This window comes from Varanus komodoensis, unplaced genomic scaffold (assembly GCF_004798865.1).
Source record: "Varanus komodoensis strain SLA01 unplaced genomic scaffold, ASM479886v1 scaffold10, whole genome shotgun sequence".
In the NCBI taxonomy this organism is placed as follows: domain Eukaryota; kingdom Metazoa; phylum Chordata; class Lepidosauria; order Squamata; family Varanidae; genus Varanus; species Varanus komodoensis.
In genome coordinates this window covers 4,084,984-4,111,809 of record NW_025335269.1, presented here as the reverse complement: position 1 = coordinate 4,111,809, position 26,826 = coordinate 4,084,984, and the positions used below count along the sequence as shown (strand labels likewise).

At 40.0% G+C, this 26,826-nt stretch overlaps 1 protein-coding gene across 13 annotated transcripts in view; it reads right to left on the bottom strand.

Annotated features, from left to right (window-relative positions):
* Positions 1 to 26,826, bottom strand: part of INVS (inversin) — a 203,775-nt gene that overhangs the window by 16,605 nt on the left and 160,344 nt on the right. For 8 of the 13 annotated variants that reach the window (XR_006416889.1, XM_044452971.1, XM_044452988.1 and 5 more), the window contains 4 exons: positions 18,149 to 18,447; positions 15,444 to 16,224; positions 13,331 to 13,566; positions 11,188 to 11,271 (listed from right to left, as the gene is read on the bottom strand). Coding sequence is in view for 12 of the 13 variants with exons in the window: in XM_044452971.1 (XP_044308906.1) it covers positions 11,188 to 11,271; positions 13,331 to 13,566; positions 15,444 to 16,224; positions 18,149 to 18,447 (1,400 nt within the window). In the remaining variant the exon portion in view is untranslated. Of the gene's footprint in view, positions 1 to 59; positions 1,157 to 1,775; positions 3,917 to 11,187; positions 11,272 to 13,330; positions 13,567 to 15,443; positions 16,225 to 18,148; positions 18,448 to 26,826 lie in introns of those variants that run through there. The other 5 variants (XM_044452948.1, XM_044452993.1, XM_044452979.1 and 2 more) reach the window with 4 other exon arrangements.

The window sequence follows — 26,826 nt, the reverse complement described above, 5'->3', positions numbered from 1 at the left end:
GGCTGTGCGCAAATTGGTCACGTGGTTACAAAGAGCATTCTAGTTGTTGCCAGTAAACTATTTCCAAAATTGTACAGTTTAATGGGCTTTCATTGCAATTTTGGCTGGATATAAAAGTTTCAGTATCTTACGAGTATTTTATAATCATGGAAGTGAATACACTGATAAATAGTATTAAAAATAACGTCAAAATGTCCATAAAATAGGTTCTGCTCTTCTGCTATAGCTCAGTCTTGTTTTCATGCCTTAACTTGGTGTGCTTTGTTTTAACAGTTGTGGTTGGTTTCATATTGTATGAAAAATGTTTAAATTTCCCTGTGCTGTCCAGAAGGCAAAGGTACTGCAAGCCACTTGCTACAGAGAGAGCGAGAGAGACAAGTTAGCATATTTGGCCATGAGGAGTCACTAAATTTTCTTTCCGCCTTATAAACCCATGTTCAGCACCAAAGCCACTTAAAATTTTGCCTCATCCCTATAAAAATTATTAGATGAGTAGTCTGAAGTATTGGTAATACATTAGGGAATATCATTAAGAGTAGATGAAGGGCTTTGGGCATGTCCTAGTCAAGATTAAATGTATTTAAAATGCTGCCCTTCAATACAAATTCCAAGGTGGCATAATGCTAGGGTGACATTTATCACAATTCCTAAAGACTTAATCATACTTTGCCTAATATTGCAAAAGAGCCAGGCAGGAATCTATTCATAACCAAGCAAATTTCAGAGTATGGCTGCAGCTCAAGCTACTTGAAGTATGGTTATGCTACCCTTTCTCAATCTCATTCTTTCATGGTTTGGACTATAATTTCCAGCATGCCTACTTGCCTATGTAGAATGTTTCATTAGTGAATCAGTTTGGAAAAATGAAAATTTTATTTGGCAATATACCTCTCTGAAGATTTACAGTGTAGCTCACTTCCACTTTCTCCATGGCTGGAAAACCATCTCCCTCATTGTGTAATCTAAGATTGTGTTGGTGCTTTGCAAGGGATTAACAAAGTGATCCAGATAAACGAATGTCATGTTTCCCTTTCTTGGGCATAAATATCTCTTCTTTCAATGAATACTCAGGTGCTCAATACAAATAGCCAGCTGTGACCAGGTGAGGAAAGTAGCTATACAAAGCAAGTTCAGCTGTGCCAGATGACATCACAAACTGCATAAGCACAAAACAAAAGTCCATTGTGTTTTTACTATGTAGAATACGTCCTAGTTTAGACTGCTTGCACCTGAGTTTTCAAATACACCCCTACCTGTACCAACACCTCAAAACTATTTCTCTGCTTTTTAACTTCTCTTTTGCCTGTTTTGGTGAAACAATGGTCTTGTGAATTCTTTCTTCTCCCAACATAAAATGTTGCAACTGTATGGTGCAACATTATATCATGGCATTATGCTTCCCTGCCACCACTTCACTGGGACCAAAGTTACCCGAAATACGGTGGCATAGGGTAGAGCCTTCTGGGCAGGAGTGGAAGAAGCAACAGCATTCTCGGCAGTATGAAATGACTGCAGGAAATTCCTGTAGTCAGGATAGCACTACCCTGTTTCCCCAAAAATAGGACTTAACTGGAAAAATAAGCCCTAGCATGATTTTTCAGGATGTTCATAATATAAGCCGTACCCCCAAAACAAGCTCCAGTTAAGATCGTCAGCCAGACACATTTAGTACGTCTGTTGCAACACAATTCACGGTTTGAAGAGTTATGATGATGTTCCAGAAGAAGATGACATGACTGAGTAAATGTAGATTTTTGTACATGAATAAATGTAGTACAGGAAAAAAGACATCACCTGAAAATAATCCCTAATGCATCTTTTGGAGCAAAAATTAATATAAGACCTGGTCTTATTTTTGGGCAAACATGGTAAATGTAAATCTGCACCTGTTAATAGTTTTATCAGGGTTGGTAAACAGTTTTGTTCCTGTAAACATCTCAGGAAAAGCATGGAGGATTGAATATGAGGTGAGGATAAAAAATGCTAGTTGTATTCTTCAGAACTGAAGAAAAATGCATGGCTGCCTAAGGAGAGGGCTGTATGACCATTAAGTCTCATGGCTAGTGTGTTGGGCTGGGGATCTGGAAAAGTTGGGTGATTTTGGGGCAGCCTAACCTACCTCATAGGGTTATTATTAGAGGATAAAAATGGATCCATGTTTGCTACTTTGGGTTTCTCACAAGAGGACCAAAGCAGGATATAAATGCACACCAGGTACAGCATGTGTTTTGCAGACTTTCATTGTGCAGAAAAATGGACTGCTTGCATTCTAGGTACTAGACAAAATTGAAGGGTTCTTGCCTTTATGTCCTGCTTGTTTCCAACAGTGGCCAGCTAAATGACTGATTTATTCATCCAGCTTGTTCCATGACACACGGTGTTCTGGCCGCTGCCATTTGTTGACACCATGAAAAAACACATAACATGCAGTCCTGTCTACAGTATTAACTTATTCTTCCATGCACAGTACTCTTACATAATGCCAAGAAGTGATAAACCAATCTTTCAATTTTTCTACTATTTACATTGCTTGCCATATCTTCTGATAACATCTTAGAAGATTAATAAATAATATTGTCAGATGATCCATCACTATACATTCCTTTACAATACTTATAGACATCTACTCAGAAGTAAGCTTTATTGAAATTAATGCTACTTACTGCCACACAAGTGTATAGGACTGCTGCCTACAATATATATAACCTGGGTTGAAATCAGATTTTGTCAGAGAGGAACCAGTGAAACCAATGGATGTTAAATTAGGATTTAATTAAATCCAATTTATTTGAATGCATCTACTCTACTTACTTATGACTAAATTTTAATCCAGCCCCCTTGGAATTATTTATTATATTTTTATCTTACCTTTTACCTTCCAGGAACTCAAGGAGACTGACATAATTCCCTTCTTCTTCCCAATCTTATCCCCACAACACCCCTGTGAGGTAGGTTAGGCTGGGTGGGAGTGACTGGCATAGAGTCACTCAGTGAGCTTTGTGGCTGAGTATGGACTAGAACCCAGATTTCCATCATTCTAACCACGACACTACAGTGGTCATTCTCACACCCTGATTTATAGATGCATGCAGTTTTCCAAAAAAAAAAAAAAAATGCATGTGTAAAATAAAGGACAGTATTTGGTACTATTGTTCTGCTCCCACACACACTGTTGAACAAATGGGTCTTCAGTATGCTTCTCCTGGGAATGCCACACAGTTAAATGAGTTTTAGGTGCCTAGTTAAAAATCTATTCAGGTGTTTAAAGTGCTAGATTAAGTACAGTAAAGATGTCTTTGATTTATGGTGACCCCATGAATGAATGCCCTTCCAAGTGTCCTGTCCTTGATAGCCACAATCAACTCTTGTTAATGTTTTTAAAGTTATTCCTTTTCAATGTAATGCTTTCTAATTTTTTCTTAAGTTTGTTTTTATATTATTCAAGATCATGTTTAAATGTCATTTTAATTAACTTTCTGTAAACCTTTCAATTTTTCAAGTATAAGGCAGAATATATTTTAAGAACATGTTAAAAATATAAGGGAGGTGATTATCAATTGGGCACTGAAAGAATAATATTGTTGATTTGAGTCTGAAAGGGCTGCAAACTTGCTAAACTGTTCCTGAAATGATCAAATAACCTAATACAATCTTAAGTCCTATATGAAGACTGAGAAGAAGGAACCAGACCTATATTCTGGTACCATGACTTGAGATCACCTAACTAACATCTTCAAGGTGCAGGCTTAGAGCATTTTATGAAAGTAGCATCTCTTGGGCTTTTGTACTTTTGTCCTGTTTTCTGCAAAGTTGCAGAAAAAGAACAAGCGGTTTGGGTCAAGGCCTCACACTTGTTCTTGAGGAGAACCAAGAACAGCAGCACTCAAACCCCAAAGACCATGATGAGCAGCTTCCCCTGTAATGATAAAGAGATGGAAAATGTCCTCAGCTGAGTCTCTTAGTTTGGAGGAAGCCATGATAATATTATGAACAATAGTTTAGAGATGACCTTGGGATTAATGGAGATACTCAAGCAAGGTAAGTTCATTTGCTAAACAGATAAGATCCTGTGAGTATACTTTGAAGGAAATATTCAAGGACACAAGACACTTTCCTGGAACAAACAATGGGGGTAACACATGAAGTAATTGACACAAGCACCCAGTCCTCTGGAAAGACAGCCCAGTCTAGCACAGTGGACCACAATAGTATCTAAAAGTTGACACAACCAATGATCTTTCTCTTAGGCTTTTTTATTTTTTTGACCATGGCTTTACCTTTGCTTCTTCACCTCTGATCTTTGCTGGACCATCAGACCCAGGCATCTGGGTAAGTGCACCTCTCTTTGACACTTAGGCTTAGTTAACCTTTCTTGTATTTTGTTAGTTTTAACCATTTATTTTCTAAAAGTAGGACTTTATTTTCTTACTTTAGGGCTTTAGTCTAATTGTTGAGGTTCATAAATAGAATCCTTCCAAACTTAGAGTTATCTTGAGTTCAAAGTTGGTTAACCCTCCAGGGTTTTAGGATTTAAGTTGGTGTGGTGGGCAGGGGAGTGGGGGGATGAGTCTGTGGCTGACAGCTTACGAAGATTCTTATCAACACCGCAGTCTCCTCAGCTGTTGTTAAGCTGACACATACATTTAACTTCTGGCAAAAGTATTCAGTTGGCAAAGCTGGTGATCTAAAAGTAAAATGGCTCTTTGGACCCCTGGCCTAGTTGATGACTGTTCCCTCAACATTTTCCTGTGCTCACTTGCATTTCATAAACTAAATCACACCAAGTAACGTAAAGAATTTCTAAAGCACAATCTTATGCATGTTCAGAAAGGAAAAAAGTTCAACAACACCCAGCATAATTTTTCTCTGTCTAAGTATGCCTAGAATTGTGTCTTAAGTTTCTCTAGGCCAGGGGTCCTCAAACATTTTGAATAGCAATTCCAAGACGATATCCCCCTTGCTCACAGAAAAGGATCTCCTGGCAAGGTGCTGGGTTGCTCGCAAGGAGATCCTTTTCTACAAGTGAGTCCAAAATGATCTTGCAAGCAAGCTGGCACCTCGCCACACGCACACGCATGGCGAGCTATGGCAGGCTGGATCAATGGGCATGGCGTAGTTTGAGGACCCATGCTCTAGGCTATGAATGTTCAAAGTTGGCATTTAAATAGTTAAATATAGGGGGTGTACAACAACAGATCCATGTCTATCATCTAAAGTTAGCTTAAAAGTTCCAGAGTAATAAGAGGCTAATTTATGAGCCAGCACTAAGAATTATTTAAATCCTACGACTCTACACGTGGACGTTACCAGACGATCAACACAGAAATCAGATTGAGTATGTGCTCTGCAGCCAAAGATGGAGAAGCTGTGTACAGTCAGTAAAAACAAGACCAGGAGCTGACTGTGGCTCAGATCATGAGCTTCTTGTTGCAAAATTTAGGCTTAAATTGAAGAAAGTAGGGAAAAGCACTAGGCCACTCAGGTATGACCTAAATCATATCCCTGATGAATATACAGTAGAGGTGACAAATAGATTTAAGGAATTAGATCTGATAGACAGAGTGCCTGAAGAACTATGGATGGAGGTTTGCAACATTGTACAAGCGGTAGCAACTAAAACCATCCCAAAGAAAAAGAAATGCAAGAAAGCAAAATTGCTGTCTGAGGAAGCTTTACAAATAGCTGAGGAAAGAAGGGAAGCAAAAGGCAAGGAGAAGGAGAAAGATACACCCAATTGAATGCAGAATTCCAGAGAATAGCTAGAAGAGGTAAGAATGCCTTCTTGAATTAACAGTGCAAAGAAATAGAAGAAAACAGTAGAATAGGGAGGACCAGAGATCTCTTCAAGAAAATTGGAGATATGAAGGGAACGTTTCATGCAAAGATGGGCATGATAAAGGACCAAAATGGCAGGAACCTAACAGAGGCAGAAGAGATTAAAAAGAGGTGGCAAGATTACACAGAAGAACTATACAAGAAAGGGCTTAACATCCCTGATAACCACGATGGGGTGATCAACTGACTTCGAGCCAGACATCCTGGAATGTGAAGTCAAATGGGCCTTAGGAAGCCTGAGCAACAACAAAGCTAGTGGAGGTGACAGTATTCCAGCTGAGCTATTCAAAATCTTAAAAGACAATGCAGTAAAAGTGCTACACTCAATATGCCAGCAAATTTGGAAAACTCAACAGTGGCCACCAGATTGGAAAACGTCCGTTCACATTCTGATCCCAAAGAAGGGCAATGCCAAAGAATGTTCAAACTACCGCACCATTGCACTCATTTCACATGCTAGCAAAGTTATGCTCAAAATCCAACCAGCTAGGCTCTAGCAGTATGTGTTAACCGAGAACTACCAGAAGTACAGGCAGGATTTCGAAGAGGGAGAGGGACTAGAGATCAAATTGCCAACATATGCTGGATCATGGAGAAAGCTAGGGAGTTCCAGAAAAACATCTACTTCTGCTTCATTGACTATGCTAAAGCCTTTGATTGTGTGGATCACAACAAATTGTGGCAAGTTCTTGAAGAGATGGGAGTCCCAGACCATCTTATTTGTCTCTTGAGAAACCTGTATGCGGGTCAAGAAGCATCAGTGAGAATTGGGCACGGAACCACTGACTGGTTCAAAATTGAGAAAGGAGTTTGGCAAGGCTGTATACTGTCGCCCTACCTATTTAACTTGTATGCAGAGCACATCGTGAGAAAGGTGGGGCTAGATGAATCACCAGTTGGAATTAAGATTGCTGGGAGAAATATCAACAACCTCAGATATGCAGATGATACCACTCTCATGGCAGAAAGTGAAGAGGAACTAAAGAGCCTCTTGATGCGGGTGAAGGAGGAGAACACAAAAGTTCGCTTGAAACTCAACATTAAGAAAACTAAGATCATGGCATCCAGTCCTCTCACTTCCTGGAAAATAGATGGGGAAGAAATGGAGGTAGTGACAGAATTTATTTTCCTGGGCTCCAAGATCACCGCAGACAGGGACTCCAGCCAAGAAGTTAAAAGACGCTTTTTCCTGAGGAGGAAAGCTATGGCAAATCTAGACAGCATACTAAAAAGCAGAGACATCACCCTAATCACCCTAATGCTGGAACAATAGATGGCAAAAGAACAAGGGGACGTCAGATAATGAGGTGACTAGATGGAGTCACTGAAGCAGTTGGTGTGAGCTGGGGTGGACTCCAGGGGATGGTGGAGGACAGGAAGGCCTGGAGGAATGTTGTCCATGGGGTCGCGATGGGTTGGACACGACTACGCGACTAACAACAACAAGGCAAGGATCTTAAGGTATACAAATTCTTAAATCTGAGCGTTTCCCCTCCACTTCAAGGCCCCATTGCATCCTCGGAGGGGCAGGCAGCATAGTTCTTTCTGTACTTGCCTGCAAGGGATGGGTCAGGGGCTCAGTCTGCGGTCTCAGCACCAAAACCACAGGACCTCCACATAGTCCTATGGCCCCCAGATAAGAGCAGGAGGACCCTGGGTTGCATCTTAAATTACAGAGCTGTTTAACACCTTACTGAAATCATTGTTTCATGTAACCACCATGCCAACTGCTGAATTTTGTATGAAAAATAAATAAAGCATTTCATGCATTCCAGCCAAATGCTGAGTCTGTGGTGATGTTTGCGTCTCTATTTAGACCTGCCTTTGTTACCTGCTAGGGTGCTTCATACCCAACTGGTCTGGATCCTAAAACAGATACAGTTTTGGAGGAGTTTAGTTCTCATCATTAAGACTTGTTTAATGCTGGCAGACTATGTAGGTTCAAATTATCACTAATAATTTGCATGGAAGATTTAAATCTATTTCTTTGTATAGAATGCTACTGCCTGGGCAAGAGCAAGTAGGCACTTCCACCACCCACTGTCCTCTTTTTTCCCTTTGTTACAAAATGTACTGGTACCTTGGCTCACGAACTTAATCTGTTCCATGACTCTGGTTGTGACCCAAATTGGTTGTGACCCAAGTCAAATTTCCCCATAAGGTTCAATGTAAATAAGGTTAATCCGTTCTGTAACTATTTTTTTTCAGAAATTTTGAAACAAAGTGACAAAGAACAACAAAGTACTGTACAGTACAGTGGAGAACACTAACCTAGGTGGGGGGGGGGTGATTGTTTTGAGGGAGAGTCCCCCTCCATAAGGACACTGGGGAGATCTCTTTCAGGGGTTTCCTCTCTTTGTCTCTTAGCTGCAGGTTCAATTTTGGTGAAAAATCTGTCTATAGTCACTTGTTTTTTCCCGCGCTGCATAACCCTCCGGAAATGAGAGACCACGTTATTGTTCATCAGATTCAACACTCTGTTTGTTACATTTATGTTGGGGTGGTGCTTCTCAAAGAAACCCTGGCATGGGCATGCTCCTGCAGGAAAGATGGGCGTAATCTCAGCCATCTCCCCCACCCCCAACCAACAAGATCACGACCATCTCCCCACCCCTCCTGGTCATGCGTGGTCACGGGTGCGCTCCTGCAGGAAAGACGGGCGCAGCACAGCACAGCCGTGATCATGCATGTGTTCCCTGCACGAACGCGACTGCAATCGTGGCCATTTCCCCACTCGAGTGGGTGGGGAGATGGCTACGATCTTGGTTGCCACCCAAAGCAGATTTTGTTACCCAATTCAAAATTTTCATGAAATTTTTGTTCATGACCCAAGGTACCACTGTATGCATTTACCTTATTCAGGAAAGTACTTATATTTTTCATGCCTTGTGGGTGAAGGTGTGGCGAAGGGTGATTCAATGCAATGGTATTTTCTGGCATCAATGGAATTACTGTGAATGTATATCCTCTGACTTTCACACAGACCTTTAATTAATGGCATGATGTGAAATCTCCAGCTATTACTTGAGTGATCCATCTGTGCTGATCCATCCAGGCAGACAACTATTTGTGGCACGCCATGTGGTACCATCATGTTATCACTCATGCCATTGCACTTAGTGATGTCATAATGGTACAGATGTCATGTGGAGCCAGTGCTAGATGACCTCATCCTCTCTTTCTGACCTCCTTATGAACAGTTAGGTATTGAGGCATTTAGTGGATCCTTAACCTATGACAATAATTCAGTTTTTACAAGTTTTTGGAAACCGTTTGAAAAAGCTTTTCCATAAACTTTTGATTCCTCTATCCATGATACATAAATTATCTCTGCCAAATGCTGGGCAGGAAAAAAGGTAGATGGAAAGTGTGAGCTGAGAGAGGTGAGGTCTGATTGCTGATACAAGTGTGTGTGTGCAGTTGAAAGGGAACTGAGGGACCAGGTAGGAGCACCCTCCTCTTATCAGGACTTCTGGGTGGGGCTCCCACCCACTACATGTTGCTGAGCTGTGGAAGTTTTTCTCTGATTTATGCCTTGGTCTGTGCACAAAGCTCATATATATGATTGCACAGAGACCACAAAGAAGAATTAGTTACAGGTAAGCAACCTGCCTTTTTCACACCCAAACAAGGCAGCTTTAATTTTAAAATGCTTCTGAATGGTATCAAAACCAAGTCCTCTGAGGGACTGAAAGAATGAGGTATAATTAGACTGAAGATTGACGGGAGATCTGAGAGTACCCTTCAAACATCCGAAAGGCTCTCATGCATTTGATGGAGCGTGGCTGTTCTCTGGTGCTCTCTGGCTAGCCAAGAACCAAAAGGGGCAATTGAAAGGAAGCCGATTTCAGCCAAACATCAGGAGAAACTTCCTAAAGTGAGAGGTGCTTGACAGTGCAACAGACTGACTTGAGGCATGGTGAGTTCTCCTTCACTGCTAGGCTAGGCAGCTGTCTGTCAGAGACTGCACTGCTGAGCTTGCATGGAGACATGGATGGGTTGGGCTTGATAAGTTTTTTCTCCCAGCCCTGATTCTATGAAAAGTGAAATGTAACATTTTTCAGGACTCTCTCTGAAAAATTAAATATAATATTTAAAAGCTATGCTTAAAAATTGTCCTAAAATAAACCGGTCACAAATACCAAAAAGCTTAGTTAACCCCAATATTCTGAGAATCACTAAACAAAGCTCATTGGTATGCTCTGTGTTGCAGTTCTTAGCAAAATATTTGTCACATTCATGCTGGAAATCATTTTCTCTGTGACTATTGGTTGACTTCCACCAAGAGAATTTTAAATGCACTGGCAATGACTTTATCAGCATGTATGCAAGTTTTTCTTGCACATGGAATTATTACCCCATATGCCAATTTAATCAAAAGAAATGACAAGTGTATTATAAGATTAACATGGAATGTGCTAATTTTGCATCACAGATTATATGAGTTTAAATTTAAAATGAAACGAGTGTTACTCTTTACACACCCATGTACAGCAGACCATTAAGAAATATTTGTGCATTTCCAAAATGCTACCATTCAGTTAACACACTATTTTCCCTCATGGAGTAATATTTCCCAATTTTTACAGTGTAATTCAACACTGTGCAAACTGGTTTTTTTTAAAAAGCTACATAAGGGAAAACTAAAAATCTGTAATAGACTAATACCCTCATCAGGGCCAGCTAAATCATTACAAAATAGTAAGCAAGCTCCCAAGAAAATTGAGAAAAGAAATGCATTGTGAACTGAAAGTCCATAACTAAATAGCCTATTTTAGTGTAATTTTCATACAGTTTTACAAAACAGCCAAGCCAGTGGTATGCTGCATTTACTCTTAATTCTTAAAATCAGTATCTCCAATAGGCTTTATGACAGACTTAGAAGATTAAAAAATGGAAGTTGGGAACTCCTGCAATTTGCCTTGTAGTTTCCATTATTTTAGTGGTCAGTGTTCCCTGGACCTCAGGCTACAGTATGTTTTAAAACACTGAGAATGGGTAATATGGCAAAGAGCACTGAAAAAGCTGTTATGTATGGCTAATCTCTTCTCATCATTTAACAAATAGGTCTGATTAACACAGCGAGGAAATTACATTAGTCTGATTTTGTTTCTAGCCTAAGATATACTATTTTAATTAAGGCTCCACCAGATATTCACCTATTTTGATTTAGGGGGCCAACAAAGATGTTTCTGAAAGGTCTGAAATGTCCCTTGAGATTCCACTCATCCAACCTTGTATGACAATTTTGTCACCTTTCGTAATGTCTCTCAGGACTCCCTTTTGGTTGTATTTTGCCCCAGCCCTAATTTCACGTCTAAGGATACCTTATTGCACACTTCAGAACTGTACCTGCTAGCGTCTGCAATTCACAGACTTTGTAATTTGAAGAAGGAGGTCTCACTGGATGATACACTCTTCCCTCTTGAGAGCGTCCTTTAAAACAAGTTTTTAAAAAGCATGTATAATTAGACATGCTTGCATTGTACATCAATCATTCGCTGTAGCTGTACTATTTGAACAGTCAAAATGCAAAGAGCACCTAACATAATTATGCATAGTATAAATAAAAATAATTAGAATAATGTTTTGTTGCCACCCTTGCACCTAGGCCAGCATCTGAAGTGGCTTATTGCTTGTTTTTCAAGTATGCAAAGTCACTGTACATGCAGAAGTATATGTATTTTTTCCTTTTCTTAGCTGCCAATTCATTTGCTGTATTTACTGACTGAAGTGTATTCCGTTTTCAAAATGGCTTGAGATCTGTATCACTGAAACATAAATAATGTTTATGTCATTAAAAAAAGAATTCTTCCAAAATGTATCAGGAAGAATCTTTGAGGCTGAAAACTAAGGCACAGAAACAAAAGAGGAAAGGAAAAGGTATCAACCTTTTCCCTCTCTCACAGTTGGAGAGCAAAACCAGGAATTCTTAATGAACAATTCATGTGAACAGACAAACTCTTCTAAGAGTAGAATAAAAGGGTGAAAGAAAGTCACTAGATGCTTAGAGTCTTATTACACGGAACATATGTCTGAAGGAAATAGCCGTGTTTTCAGTCTATAGCATATTGCAAAACTCAGCTCTACTGCTCTTCTACAGCTGCATGCCCATTTGGAGAAACAGAACACAACATTCTGAACCTGTTGGCTCTAGGTACAGGGTAGAGTAACTGCTCTCCCATGCAAATATGTATGCTACCCAGTACATCTTAATGCAACTAGAGCCACAGCTTCTGGTAATCTGGAACTACCCCATATGCAGCCTTACTACCAGTGCAGGATCTGTTTGGAAGAATGCAGCTCAGTGGCAGGGAACATGCTTCCCTTGTAAAAGGTTGCTAAGTCAGTCCCCAGCAATTCTGTCTAAATGGATCTCAGGTAGTATGGCAGTGAAGACCCTCCACCTGGGGCCTTGTATAGCCACTGCTAGTTAGATGGACAAATGGTCTGACTCAGCACAAGATAGCATCATTTTTCAATTTTTATTTTTTATTCTGCAATACAAAAACAACCAAACCCCAATTAAAAAAAGAAATTAAAAAATGTATTTGAAGAGTATTTAAGAAAAAAAGGGGGATCCATGGTACTTGTTACACTTATATTGTCTGTCTCTATATGTTAATATATAGTAGAATGTGCTATTGTGATTGACAATAATTATGCATATACATTGGCAAAGGCACCCCTATATCCGTATAGTTTTCCTCATGTAGTTGTAAGCTATGCCTAAAAGCCACTTGTTAAAAAAATGAGAGTTGCACCAAATCTTCTGCCTATTGTGTTATTGCAGGAGGGAGGGTGCATTTATCTTTCCAGGGTTGTAATCTTAGTCTTTTAGCTGTCAAGGCACTGTTTGTCAAGTGTCGGTTTTGCTTTGGTTTACTTAATGGTTGTGACACAATAAAAATATTTGGCACCATCACAGCATTCAGTATCTTCTGTGCATTCTGTGACAACAATGCCAATTAAATCCATTTCAGTCCAGGTTGTAACAACAAAATGTGGAAAAGTCAAAGGGGGATAAGGTGCTGCAACAGGCACTGACAAGGTTTTAAAATACACACGCTTCCGAATACCAGTGTGTAAATGCAGAAGAACTGCCTTGCAAAATAAGACCAAATTCCATTCCATTTCCAATAGTGGATATCTACAATGGGTCTGAAAGCTTCAGGTTAAGCATGATGTTGACAGTTGTCCAGAATACTCTGCCCTCATTATAGAGTAAGGGACCCACTGAGTGTGGGTTTTTCATTGTCATGGCCAATACCAATGACACAGCTGTCTAGCTTTTTGTTTTCAAACAGAATAATATTTTGAACAGCAAGACCATAGTGCTTTAGAATATTCAGACCTCTTCAAGTAAATCATAGTACCACCCATCAGTATGAAAAAAACCATTTCCATATCTGGTGGATCTATGATGTTTTAAAAGAATGTTATTAAACAAATCCTTATCTCTCCAAAATAAAGAACCTTCAACATGCATTCTTACCATATATCTGTTTCAGGGTGGACGGCTTTGGAGTGGAGGTCACACCTGAGTTGCTTTTGTTCATGGACTTTGCATTTTTGCTGGAGATAACTGTTTTCAAAGGAGTTTGGTTCAGCCGCTTGTTCCAGGTGACCTCAATGCAAAAGGCAGCCACTTTTTGCCGCCATTTTTCTTCATCTTTCTTGCACAGTTGCTTAACACTAAAAAGCTTAAGGAACTGCTTCTTTAATTGGTAGCTGGAAGGAGAAAAGAAAGAGGAGAGATGCCTGTTTTATGGGATCTCTTTTCAAGTCCATACTGTGAATAACAGGGGAAACATAATTTTGCTTTAATGGGATCATTCTCCTTTGCGGAATTGAATAGTTTCTTCATAAGAGCAAATAAGGCTTACCTTAAATTCTAGATTCATCCATTAATTTGAGATGCCATTATTAAACTACACATGTTACAAACATGGAAAATAGAAATTATATTCACAATACCAGACTGTGGGTCTGGTATTGTACAGTAAATTGCACAATTTTACATTAAGGAACAATTGGTGCAGACAATATTTTCTCCCGATCAGGAGTCCATTTCTTGGTTTTGTTGCAAGGATGTCACTATATGGACAGTGTTAGTAGGGGGACCTTATGTCACTGTATCAACCTAGGAAAACCCATTTGGAAAGGTAGAAGGACATCCAGGCCAGTTTCAACACTAATTCTCAAACCAGGTGGAAAGTGCTAGAAGCAGCAGACAACCCTGTATCTCTTTTGATTTGGAAATAAGGCAGCAGCTGGGGAATGGACATGCAATAAACTTAACTTCTGGTCTGGCAATTTGCATAGATGAATCTGGGTAAAATAGCAGCCTGCTGAAACCCATTTCAGTTGAAAAGATGACTCAACAAAGATGATGCTGGCAGAGAGGCCTTTAGCTGATACTGCTCCCAGCTGGTACATGGGAATGGGAACATCTCAAGGATGTAAACAATTTGGTCCATTTTTAATCATGGACATGATGGTGCTGAACTGGAAGATTGTGAGGCTGTAAGACCTGCTGGTGGTCAGGCACTTTTTGTCCCAGAACAAAACCAAAAGAGACAAAACACAACCCTTTTGAACCGGGGGAGGGGGGCACACTATTCATGGGTTCTGCTAGATGCGACATAATTCTAATGCCTGGCTTAAGTGTCCTTACAGTATTTGCAAGGAAGGAGGATGAGGAGCATTCTGGTCGGGTTGGCACTGCCTGCTCTTTTCTGTCCTACCAGGCCAAACGGTCACCAGCTGCCACTTGAGGGTGCTTCCAGACAGGGCTTTTATGGCGTCACTATGCTGGAAGAGATTAGATGGTGTACTGCCTGGTACCAAATGTGATTTTGCATAGATCACATTTGATGTGGGAGCTTGTCCTTTTGCAGGAACTTTGCCTTTTTGGAAACTTTCATATCAGCAATGCTAAATATACATAATTTGTAAAAAAAAAAAAAACCCTTTATTATAATTTCCTTCAGGAATACTCCTCTCCCATTGCCTACATTCCTATATAAAGGTGACCCTTCTTGTTTTCATTATATTGTAGCTTCCTTGTCTACATCCTCCTTTTTATTTATTTTTTAATCACATGTTCACTGATCCACATCCACATTATTGCTATTTACCATTCTCCTGCTCATTCCTTGCAGTTGTTTATTATTTTGGCTAGTCTGCTCTTAGTACTGCCATTACTAAGAACAATTTCCTCCCCTGAGACTGTGAACTGTCCCAGCATCAGAAACAAGATGCACAAATTCCTCCTGCACATGATAGCTGGAAGTGTGGAAAGGGAGATATTTGAGTCCTGAGCCCTTTGCTAACATGCTGTTTTGACATGTGAAATAGCTAGAGGGTGACAAGAGGGAGATAAACTCAATAGTGTGGCTAACTACTCTGTCATCTTGCCTGTTGCAGGCCTCCTTTAACTGTGCTTCATACACCAACTGCAAAGTTGGCATCATGTCACTCAAAGTATGCCAAAAATGCAAAGTATAACTGCACTAGTATATGCGAGGCTATACCTCATGATTAAATGTTAAATTGTAATTAAAAAGAAATAAACTAGGAAAAAAGAAACAATAAAGTATCCCTACCTTCTCCAAGCTCTCTGAATAATGTATGCAGCACAATTCTTCTTATGGAAGAGTTCTTTTCTTGCCCTTTCCTTCTCTATTATCTGCATCCGGATTTCTAATGGGATAGGCTCAATACCTCTGCACTGATCAAGGTCCAATCGATCCTCCAGATCCCTGGATGACATGAGAACTTGCCTATCCGGTTTTGCATTGCGTCCATGACCACTGTCGACTTCCATTCTGTAGAACATAAGCCTCATAGTCCTCGCATTGTTAGCCAGCAAAGGACAGGCCTTGCTAGCTGCCACCTTGTTGATTTGTGTAGCAGCAGCAGTACTCATACGTGCCACCTGGGCACTGCCAGGCCTGCTGGAACCAGCTGAGGACCATCTCTCATCATTCATCTCTTTGCTTCTTGCTTTTGGCTGCTGTGGGTTGCTTCTCAGGGCCAGTTCATACTGTCTTGAATTCCTTGTGCTTCTATTAGTGCAGTTACTTTTCTGAATGCAAGCTGGTGTTTCTTCAAAATGGTTCATATCATTGTTCATTGGCTGGCTTAGATTTTCAGATTTCTCAACAGAGCTGGCAGCTTTACTGTTGGAATCATGCCTTTTCCTGGCAGGCCTAAAGGTGCCATTTGTTCTTGCAATAGGTTCCTCGTGTTTTTTATCATCCCTGCCTGAGGTAGCAGATAAAACTTGATGTTTTACTTCAACCTGATGCTGAGGCCCATCATTGCTCTTCCTAGAGTGGGAAGGGATACCAGCAGACTTCCTTTTGCTCTTTGCCCTGGATACCTCTAGAGAGACAGAGATAAGAAAAAAAATCTATTTCCTAATAAGAGTTTGTCAGATGGAATTTTTTAAACATACACTGTAGTTACAATATATTAAAAAGCTTAATTGTATTTAAATGGACAGTTTTTAAAATTTAGATAGTCTCATCTCTTCTAGTGGCTTCCTGGAGCACTTTATACACTGATGACACCCAGGTCCACTTCTTTATCCTCAATCTTTCAGCCCTTCATCCTACCACACTTGACCAATTGCTTTTCTTATATTTGTTTGGACTCAAATATTTGTCTCAAATCCAGTAAGTATGAGATCAGCATTCTTATCTTCCTTATCTACTCCTCTTTTCCTTTTCCTTTTTTTTTTTTGGTTAGTCACTGACAGTATCACCATCCATGCTTTTAAAGCAGACACAAAGCACTGGTTTTCACTTCAACTCATCCTTCCCCTTAGCCCCACCCCAATTTAGTCTATTGCCAAATCATGCTGCTTCCCTGTTCACATTATGAATTTGTGGCCCTTCTTTTGGTCCCTTCAGCAACCACATGTCTATGTGCTGGTCATCTCCCACCTCAACTAACATAATCTTCTTTTTCTCCTATATTGCACTGCCTCAACTTCATCTACTTACATCCCATGAGCACTCTGCTGCCCAAAGGATTCAGCTCCCATGCCTTTCTGACTTTGTGATTCTTCTCCTTAAATCCCTTTACTGGTTTCCTTATTTCTCCCCAAAACTCTACAAAATTAAAACCCTAACCCTAGCCCATGGCCTTACCCCCTCATCTCTTCCTGTGACCTTTGCTCATCTATCCCTCAGACATCCAAAGACTTCCTGTTCTAACCATTTTTACTTGCCCTATTATGCCTTAAGCTCTATGTAGATCTCCATTTTTAAACTGAGTTTGAAAATGATCTATTCATGTGCCACTGATCAATTAAATACAGAAATCCTCTTTTTATAGTAGGAAATTGCTTCAGCCATCAGAGTAAGGGAAGGTTACTTGATGCCCTGATGTGACCCAGCCAGTCAACACCTTACTTTAAACTTAAAGCCCCATGTTCTGAGACCTTCATGACACAAGAGCCAGTGTGGTGGTTACAGTGTTAGACTTGAAAGCCAGGAGATCCAGATTCTAGCCCCTGCCTGACCATGAAGCTCACTGGGTAACATTGGGCCAGTCACAGAATCTCAGAATAACCCACCTCATAGGGTTGAGGTTGATAATCCTAGGGACTTAGGTACTAGGAGGTGTCTCTGGAAAGCTAAAATGTAAAACTAAAGAGCTTAAACACGTGCAGCCAAGTGCATAATTGAATGGATTAATCATGTGCACAAGAAATTGTTTTTATAAGAATGTAGGGAAGGCATCAAACTGATCAAACATTACTTATATGTAATAATACCATTCTCATATGATAATAAAAATTACAATTTAATATGTATGTACAAGGCTCCCCTGATGAAAAGTCATTTATATCACCCAAAGCCTCAACAAAGAGTATCCTTTCCAAGACTTAAAATAGAGAAAGCAAATCCATGAATAGGAAGCAGTTCCATAATTATGGGGATATCCGGGCTGACTTTTGCCCTCCCTAGGTATTAAAATAGCCATTTAACATGGGAGGTCTTAGAGGTGTTAGCTACGTGGCAGCGTGATACAGTGGGGAGATCTTGGCCTTCTCTCTGTGGTGCAGAGACTACAGAAAGCCAGGGAATGGTATTTCAGCTACTAACTCTGCTAGGTCGAGTGACAAAATAAGTTCCCAGTTGGTCTTCTAAAGCAGCAGATTTTGGCCTGACTCCCGAGCCTCCGTAATTCACTGTTCATGCAGAGGCGGAACTGCTCTTGCAACTGTCCATCCCTGTTTGCCACAGGGATGGACAGTTGGCCACCAGCCCCAACAAAAGGCAATATGGAGATTACAAACCTGATTTTTGTTTATGATCTTCAAGTAACTCTGTGGAATGGCACTGGTTGTTGGGAGTAACTTTGTTTGGTAAGACAGTGGCTGCATTGTTCTTGCTTTTGTCTCTCTGACTTTGAGACCTGCTGCCAGAAGGAGTCTTTCCACCATGCCGAACAGGGCACTGTGGAGTATGAAGCCTTGTGTGACTCCTCTCTGCCTCTGAAAGTTCCTGATGCTGGGCTTGGGCCCTGTCAGTCTTGCAGTTTTGCTGCTCCTTCTGCAGCTCTGTGGCTTTTCTTCTATTTTCTTCCTCACGTTTCCTGTAATCAATATTTGCAATATTCAAAACCCATAAAAATAATTTGGAGCAAGCATGGCATCTGCTTGTGTATTTGTATTACTCCACTGTACTACCCCAGAGGTTATAAAGAGGAAAAAAAGGAAAGAAAGTATTTCTTACATAACACTTAGATCTCAACTCTAGGATGAAAATTAATGTAGATTCAGCACAGTGATAGCTTCATGTGGAAAATTCAATGTAATATAGTTTAGACTGAAAACTGCAATATAGGGTTGGATCAAAAATAAAGTTATAGTTGGAACAAACTGATCAAAAAGAGTGGGGTTTAGGTTAATTGTGACTAACTTGAGTAGCCTTGATTGCAATGGCAATACTCTAAGAATGAGCAGTGCCACTGGATCCAATTATGGTAGCTACTAATTACATTATTGAAGTATGACAACCCCCCCCCCCCAAAACCCGAATTCAAAAACTAATGGCCTGATCTAGCCAAAGTCAAGTATTCTTACAAGTTTCATTGATTCCAATAGGGAAGTTAAATGACCTCCAATAGCAGGGTTTTACTTTATGCCGTGAGAAAATGAGGCATGCATTCATGGATGGAGGTCAATAAATCAATTGTAGATAAGGAAAGCTAATCCTGGACTAGGATGTTGGAATAGAGAAATGAGAATATATGAACGCAAGAGCTGCATCAGGAACAAAAGACTGCAAGTCCAATGATAAAACATTGTGTGGATTTTGGACACAATGAGAAAGATCAGAAACTTGGAACCTTCAAAAAGTCAATGGATGCATTCATCTGTCATGCTAACCCATGCCTGGAAACAAGACATGGTAGGTTGGTTGTCATGAGAATAACCGCATGGGCTGCCTCCCTTCTTCCCACTCAATACCCTCCCACAGATATCCCAGGGGACAGTGTAGGAGGACCAAGTTGTCTCCCTACTTCTTGCTGTGATCATGAGTAATTTTTACTCACCATAGATTTTTTTCCATTCCTATTTTTCTCCCCCAGAGACCATCAAAGCCATCTTAACAGCTGGCTCCTTTGATCTACTTTTTGATCTCTGAAGAAAAAAGATGAAGGTGAAAAAGCTAAGCCAATTCTAAAACAGTTCATGATTGTGGGGGCAGTGGGGAAACCAGCTGCTCCAAAGTGTTTCTCTTGGGCACTTTGGGGTAGATGACATTGGCAGTTACTTGGGAGCTGCCTGGCAAAAGCAGCAAGGGATTTTTCTTTTCCAAGTAGCTTATTCCTTGTAGTTATGATACAAGGAACATCCATTCGGATGACTCAGCCATCCACTGTGCTTCAACAACCTCTACAAAACCCATGGGTTGTTGGGGCAACTTATCATCCATGAACAAGCCATTCAGGAGAAATCATTCTGGGTGCAACAGGACATGATGACCCATTGTGGGTAGCAACCCATGATTGTCATGTCATGCACACCCTGTCACTCGATCTGGAATCCCACTGGAAGCAAGGAAAGAACTATTTTGGATCTATTACCTGCATACACTGGTTCCCACCAGCCTTAAATAAAATTGAATATGACTCCTATATAGTAATATCTGTGCAGAATTCTTGACTGCTTTGCTGATTTGGAAATGTGTTTGGTGTATACACTGTGTCATTGTGTTGTTTGTACGGGTTAGGATCCATTAACTTTACCAGCACTGTAATCAGATAGGAGTATAAAAGGTTAATTGAACAAGAGTGCACACACAGCTGATGAAATTTATAGCTCGAACAAGAAAGGTATTTTGGTTTCCTATAAATTCACCAACAAAATCAAGCAGCCTGATTACTCACACATGGCTTTGAGAACTAATTCAGAAAAAGTGGAGGAAAAAGGTAATTTATGCATTTTTCAGCTATATTGTTTAGCTTTTATTTTTATGTTATCAAGAGATGCTAAGGCTTACTTGGAAACTGGGCAATTATTTAATTATGTGATGCTAATTAATATCCTTTCAATATACCAGCTTAGGTAGACTGCACTTTTAAATTGAATGGATGGATTTATGCAGCCATTCAGTCAAAAATGTTTAGTAGAGTTTAGTCCATGTGGCCAGAATCAGTTGCCTTTCCAAATGGCTATCTTTCTGATATTTTGCCATTACTGACCTTAATGTTGCGTTCTTTTCTTGGTAATTCTCATATGCCACTGATGAAGATGGATAACAAAATGCCTACTATGCTATGGTTTCTATATGTTATATCTTGATATATGTATTATTGTAACATTTTATTTGTATTAATTTTGAGAAACTCCCCCCACCCCCCTTTGGCTTCTGTTGATTGTTCCTGATCAGCTGGAGGCCAAGGTCAGAGGTGCTGCTTCCTCACTTTTCCAGGATAAGGCAGATCTGGCTGTGGTAATGAAAGCCTTTGTTACATCACACTTTGGTTACTGAACAATACATAATATGTGGTACTGCCTTTTCGAAGCCTTCAGAAATGACAAGTGATGCAACTGTGTCAGCCAGAGAAATGCATGGAGCTTACTAACAGTCTGTTCAGCATCTGAGACTTGGCTCCATATTCCACCATCTTCAGATGTATGGCTGGGCTTCAGCACCTTGACCATGCAACTCCTAAGAGAGGTTTAGCTGATCCCTGCTCTCATGACCTTTGGGCAGGCTGTTAAGTGATTTTTGTTTCACCAAGCATTTAGCCTGTGCTGAACCTTGCCCCCTGTAAAGGGAGGGGGGGCAGTTCCCACTCCATGCATTCAATGAATCTTAATTTGTTGCAGGCATAAACCAAATGTAAGCACCGGGTAAAAACAGAAATTATAAAATTAACTGTTGCAACAAACAGAAACAGTGTAAAAATTAACAGGTGGTGAATGCCAGATCATGCAGTCCTCTGATACTGCTGTGACATGGTTTGTAGATGATTGACACAAGACAGCCTAGTTATGCACCATATTCTTGTGATTCACAAGCAATAGCAACAGTGTAGTTTTAGTGTGAGGTGTCAGGGAAAAGCCCTAGTTCTCCCTGTCATTGCTCTCTTAACATGTATTCTCTGCAGAAACAGCTGGCTGAACCTCCATGCACAAAACACTACTAACTGGGTCACAAACTGCACTCTGGGCAGGTTAAAGCACTTCAGCATTCAGCCTTCGGCACTGACAGAAGTGGCATGTTTTCAAATAAAATTGCCACCACACAATCAAACTACATGTGGGTGTCTGTCTCATACACAATATAGATCTGCCATTTTGAGTAAGCTTGCTATTCACCGCACAATTATTTTCTTTTCTTTCAACAAAGCACCTAGACTGCTTTGCCATCACTCCAGAAAAGAAATGAGACAAGGTACCTTCATGTGCTGCAGACACCATAGCTTTGTCATTTCTTGTTCCACCTGTGTGCCCGGTGTGAAGACTAATTCAATGCAACAAAGGGGCATGTGACGCCTTAAAGATTCATAAAATCAAGTGGGCCTCAGCAGCAAAATGTTGCAGTAAATCACCTGAGTCACATGCATTTTTTTAAAATAGTTTTTTTAACATTTAAAGATGTGACCATTCTGCACACAGCTGAGTACTTGCTTTGGCTTGAAGGGAGATCTAAGAGGCCAAATTAAACAGATTTTCCTTTACTGCAACCTGAAAGTTGTGAGGGATTCTTGACTGGGAACACAAACCAGATTTAGTCTACAATATTAACAGAGGAATGCACTGAAGGATGCTGTAAGGTACTTTTCCTCAGCATGATCATCAGAATTAAATAGGGGTATAACTGTCAGTGACTTTGTAGAGGTGTTGAATTCTATAGCATAGGATAATATGAGAGATTTAGACAAAGAATCCAGCATTGGCTAATATTATATTCCAATGTAGTGTCTGGTTCAGGAAGGTCTATGAAAATAGGCTCTTGACAGAGCAATAAAACTCAGCTGTGTACAGATAACTTTTCAGAGAATTCAGGGACACATTTAGTCTTAGAAGCAAAATGACTTGATTTTAGGAATTGTTTGTGGAATGGCCTAGCTAATTTGACACCTTCTATGAATTACATGTGTCTAAGACAGAGCATTGCTCCGCAGTGGGGTTTTATCCCCTTCTTGAACCATTAAATTTGTACAGTTATCAGGTGCCTGATATGGAATACCACTAATGACCCAATGCCAGCAGTGCAGAAGTTATTCCAATTGTTCTACAGAAAGGACTGCCATTACAAAGTCTGGAATTCTCCAACCTGTGGAAAATATACCAATCGGTGTAGCTATCTTGGCAGAAAGGAGCATTCTATGGCTGGGATATAGCACATAGTAAAAATACTGGTTGGATTTGGTAATAAAGGGTGCTTTTTGTGAATACTACATGCTAGAATCAATTGAACAGGCCATGAAAATAATGCCTCATGAATGTTGTTCTGCTAGCATTCCTAACTGCTGTCCCCTAAAATGAACAGCATTAATAGTAGCACACTTAACTGTGGTTATTTTGAAGGTTTATATCTATAGGTGGTATTATTCATTCTTTTTATTATTTTACTTGCTATTACTAATGTCCAAATGCACTAATTCTATAAAGGCATATCTTTCAATATCATTCAAACTATGAAATATTTTCTGCTGTTCTTACTAAGGTAACTGTGTAGGTATTTAACTATGCTTGGTGCTGTATAAATACAACAATCAAAAAGAACATTAACTCTCATTTATCTCTTCTTTCACTGTTCCTATCTATAATTAAAGGTAGAAAATCTCTCATAAACAAATATATGTCTTTGAAAAGCAGGTTTTATCACATCAGAAGAGATGTTAGTTGGCGGTATATAACTAGGAATAACAGGCCAAGTTTAACTGTAGAATGCACAGATGGATACACAAAATGGTGACAACAATGCCCCCACTGGTTTATGACAGATCATAAATGCAATTTTTTTGGAAGTGACAACTTCATAGTCCATTTGTTTATTTCAAGTTTTATTTCTTCTTCTTTGTGTTTATTATTCTCAGCAAATCAGGAGGCTGCATTCTTGGCTCTGTAATATACATTAAAATGGTCCCTGGAATGGCAACAACATCTACAGATTACGATGAAAAACATGTTATTTGAAATGTGTTGGAATAGCACGGCATGCTCTTTTACAACACATGGCTCATAACAGAATTAACCCTGATCTCTCTGCTTGCATTTTCAGGTCTGAGAAGTGAAAACTAGCACAGTGCCTTCACGATGCATTGATTAGAAGCAGGTCCTCTGCATTACAACTCCTAAGGACCACAGGAGAAGCTGTTCTGAATATTGCCCTTTTACAAAGTTCACTGAAGTCTTATTAATATACGAAGCTGCCTAACAGAGAGTCAGATGGTTCTATCCCTCTTTCAGGGCAAGTAATTGTTCTGAGGAGGTTACATGTAACTTATGAACAGTCTCTGTACATTAGTCACTTCTGGTTTAACTCAGGGCAAGTGCTTCTGGAATTTGCTTTTTGATGTACAAAGTAAGAATAAATGGTTTGGACCAAAAAAAAAAAACTGCCCGCCATTTAATTTCCAGACTTGTTGATTGTCCACAGACCAAATTCTACCCTACAAAATAAATTCAATGATAGCGGTCTTCTTTTCACAAGGACTGACATGGAGTACATTGTTAAATGCATTGACATTAGATGCGCAAACAGCAACATCTCACTACCAAAGAAAAGTGAAGGTGGAAAATACCTTTACCAAATATGAAAAGCAACTCTCTTCTCTGTTCTCATATACTTGCAGTTTACAAAAGTTTTCAGACACAAAATTTATATTTGCTAGCAGGAAATTTCTTTACTAAGCTTTGCAAAGTAGAGCCAAAGACCTTATCCCAAGGTCTTTGGAATAACAGAAAAAAAAGAGGTCAAAGGTGATATATTTTGGAGACCTATCAAGACATGCTGGAGGCAGCAGTGGGGATGTGGGGAGAACTGGGAGCAGCAATTAGCTGGGTGTGGATATAGGAGACACACTTTATCTTCCCTGCTTGAAATCCTCCCCTACTCCAAGCTGCTTTCCTAACCATATGAGAAAAGATACTGAGACTTTTGAAAAGGTATGAGGAAAAGCAGCCATGAGGATTTCATTTTATTCTTCACTGATAGCATTTACCATCCATTTTTCATTAGAAAAGAACCCAGCCAGAGAACAACAGCATTCAAACCCAGGAAAATCATATAAACATAAACCAATGAAACATTAGCACAAACAGTTTACAAGATACCTATATACTTAGTCTTGTGCTTTCAATTATTTTGCTGCTGCAAGCTTTGCACATGTACTGGGTACAGAAAACTGAGGACAAATCAGCTAGTTTAAAGTATTGAAGTTAGGTGGTCTGCACCTTGCCACAATAGATCATGGTCTACTGCGAGAGGGAGCGTGATATTCCCACAGCTCATGTGCTACTCCAGCCTGAGAGAATGTTTTCATTGAGGAAGAAGGAGCTCTTGTTACAGCTATTTGATCATGTCCCAAAGAATGCTCAGTGTCGTATCTTAACCCTTCCTTTTTTTGGCTCTCTCTTTTTTCCACTTTCTTCACTGTACATCTATCAGACAACTCTTTTGTCATTTTAAGTGTAGCAGAAACACAAGGAAAATCAGCAGGACTGTCAGCAAAAAAGAAAGTTATAAGGAACTGCCTTGCAGTGGAGTGTTCATGAATCTCCAAGTCCAAGAGACAAATGGACAGAGAAAGACAAACACTTGCAATATTTTGAAGAATTCCTCAAGGCAATAAGGGCTCTCAGAAGACAAACTGGGGTAAACAAGATGCTGTCATGACGTTAAACACATTACAACTGGGCTAATTATTTTCTTATTATTTTATACCAGCAAACTGCTTCCCAGTGAGATACCACCTGTATACAATTGGGAGGACATGTGGCTATGAATGCACTGTGTGCGCCCTATTAATTGTAGGGCACTGAAGTGTTTATGCAATCAACTCACAAAAGGTTGTTGAAGGAGGTCAGGAAACCCAGTACAGGGGTGATAGGCAAGTATCTACAGAGTTGTTCTGAGTTCAGTAACTGAATGCTAAACTAGACGCAAAAGTAATCACATGAAGAGCCTGTACATAAAGATAAATCACACGTTCTTCACAAAATGAGTGCTATGGGGACCCAATCCAGCTTGAGACTGGTGTCAAGACTGGTTTTGACCCCTTATTCCAGATTCTGTCCCTTCAGGTGTTACTTGACTTGAAAGTAAAACTCTTATTAGCATCAATCTCAGCTTTGATCCTAGAGCAAACAGCAGGGGGGGGGGATCCTGGGTTGGAGCTGCAGTAGTAGCAAAAGGTTAAAGCCCCTTTTGCCCTGCATGCTACAGTCCTGACCTGGAAAAAACAAAAACTTTCTAGAAAAACAAAAAACAAAACAAAACAAAAAGGAAACAAGAGCCAAGAATGAGATAAACATCATGTGCAGTTTGACACTTTCTTACAGGGGAAGGGCAATTGTTTACTACAAAATAGGAATTGCATCAGGAAGGCTAAAGCAGAAAATGAACTAAGAATAGCAAGGGATGCTAAGCACTACAAGAAAGTCTTCTTCGGATACATCCAGAACAAAAGACATGAGAAAGAGCAGGGTGTCCAGCTACTTAAAGTGGAAGGAAGAATGATAACAGATGATAAAGAAAAGGCAGAGGTGCTCAATTCCTTCTCCCACAAGGAAATCTGCAATCAAGAGGAAGTTCAAGTTGGAAGTGAGAGATGGCAGCCCAAGATTGACAGACAAATGGTCAAGGAATACCTAGGTGGAATAAAGACTTTCAAATCTTCAGGGCCCATTGAACTTCATCCCAGAGTCATGAAAGAGCTAGTGGAGGAACTCTCAGAACCACTGGCTATTATCTTCGATAAATCTTGGAAAACAGGAGGAGTGCCAGATGACTGGAGAAGGGCTAATGTCATCTCTATCTTCAAAAAGGGGAAAAAAGATGAACCTGGGAACTATAGACCAGTTAGTCTGATGTCAATCCCTGGAAAAATGCTGGAGCAAATTATTAAAAACTTCATCTGCAAGCATCTTGGAGAGAATGCAGTGATTAATAGCAGCCAGCATGAATTTATAAAAAAGAAATCATGTCAGACTAATTTAATCTCATTTTCTGACTGGGTAACCTCCCGAATGGACGAAGATTATGTGGACATAATCTACCTAGACTTTAACAAAGCTTTGGACATAGTGTCACATGGCATTTTGATAAGCAAATTAGCAAAAACTGGACTAGATGGAAAAACTATTAGGTGGATCCAAAATTGGCTGCTAAATCAGTTACAAAGAGTGCTCATCAATGGCACCTTCTTAGATTGGATGGAGGTAACTAGTGGGTGCCACAGGGTTCAGTCCTGGGCCCAGTGCTCTTCAACATCTTTATTAATGGTTTA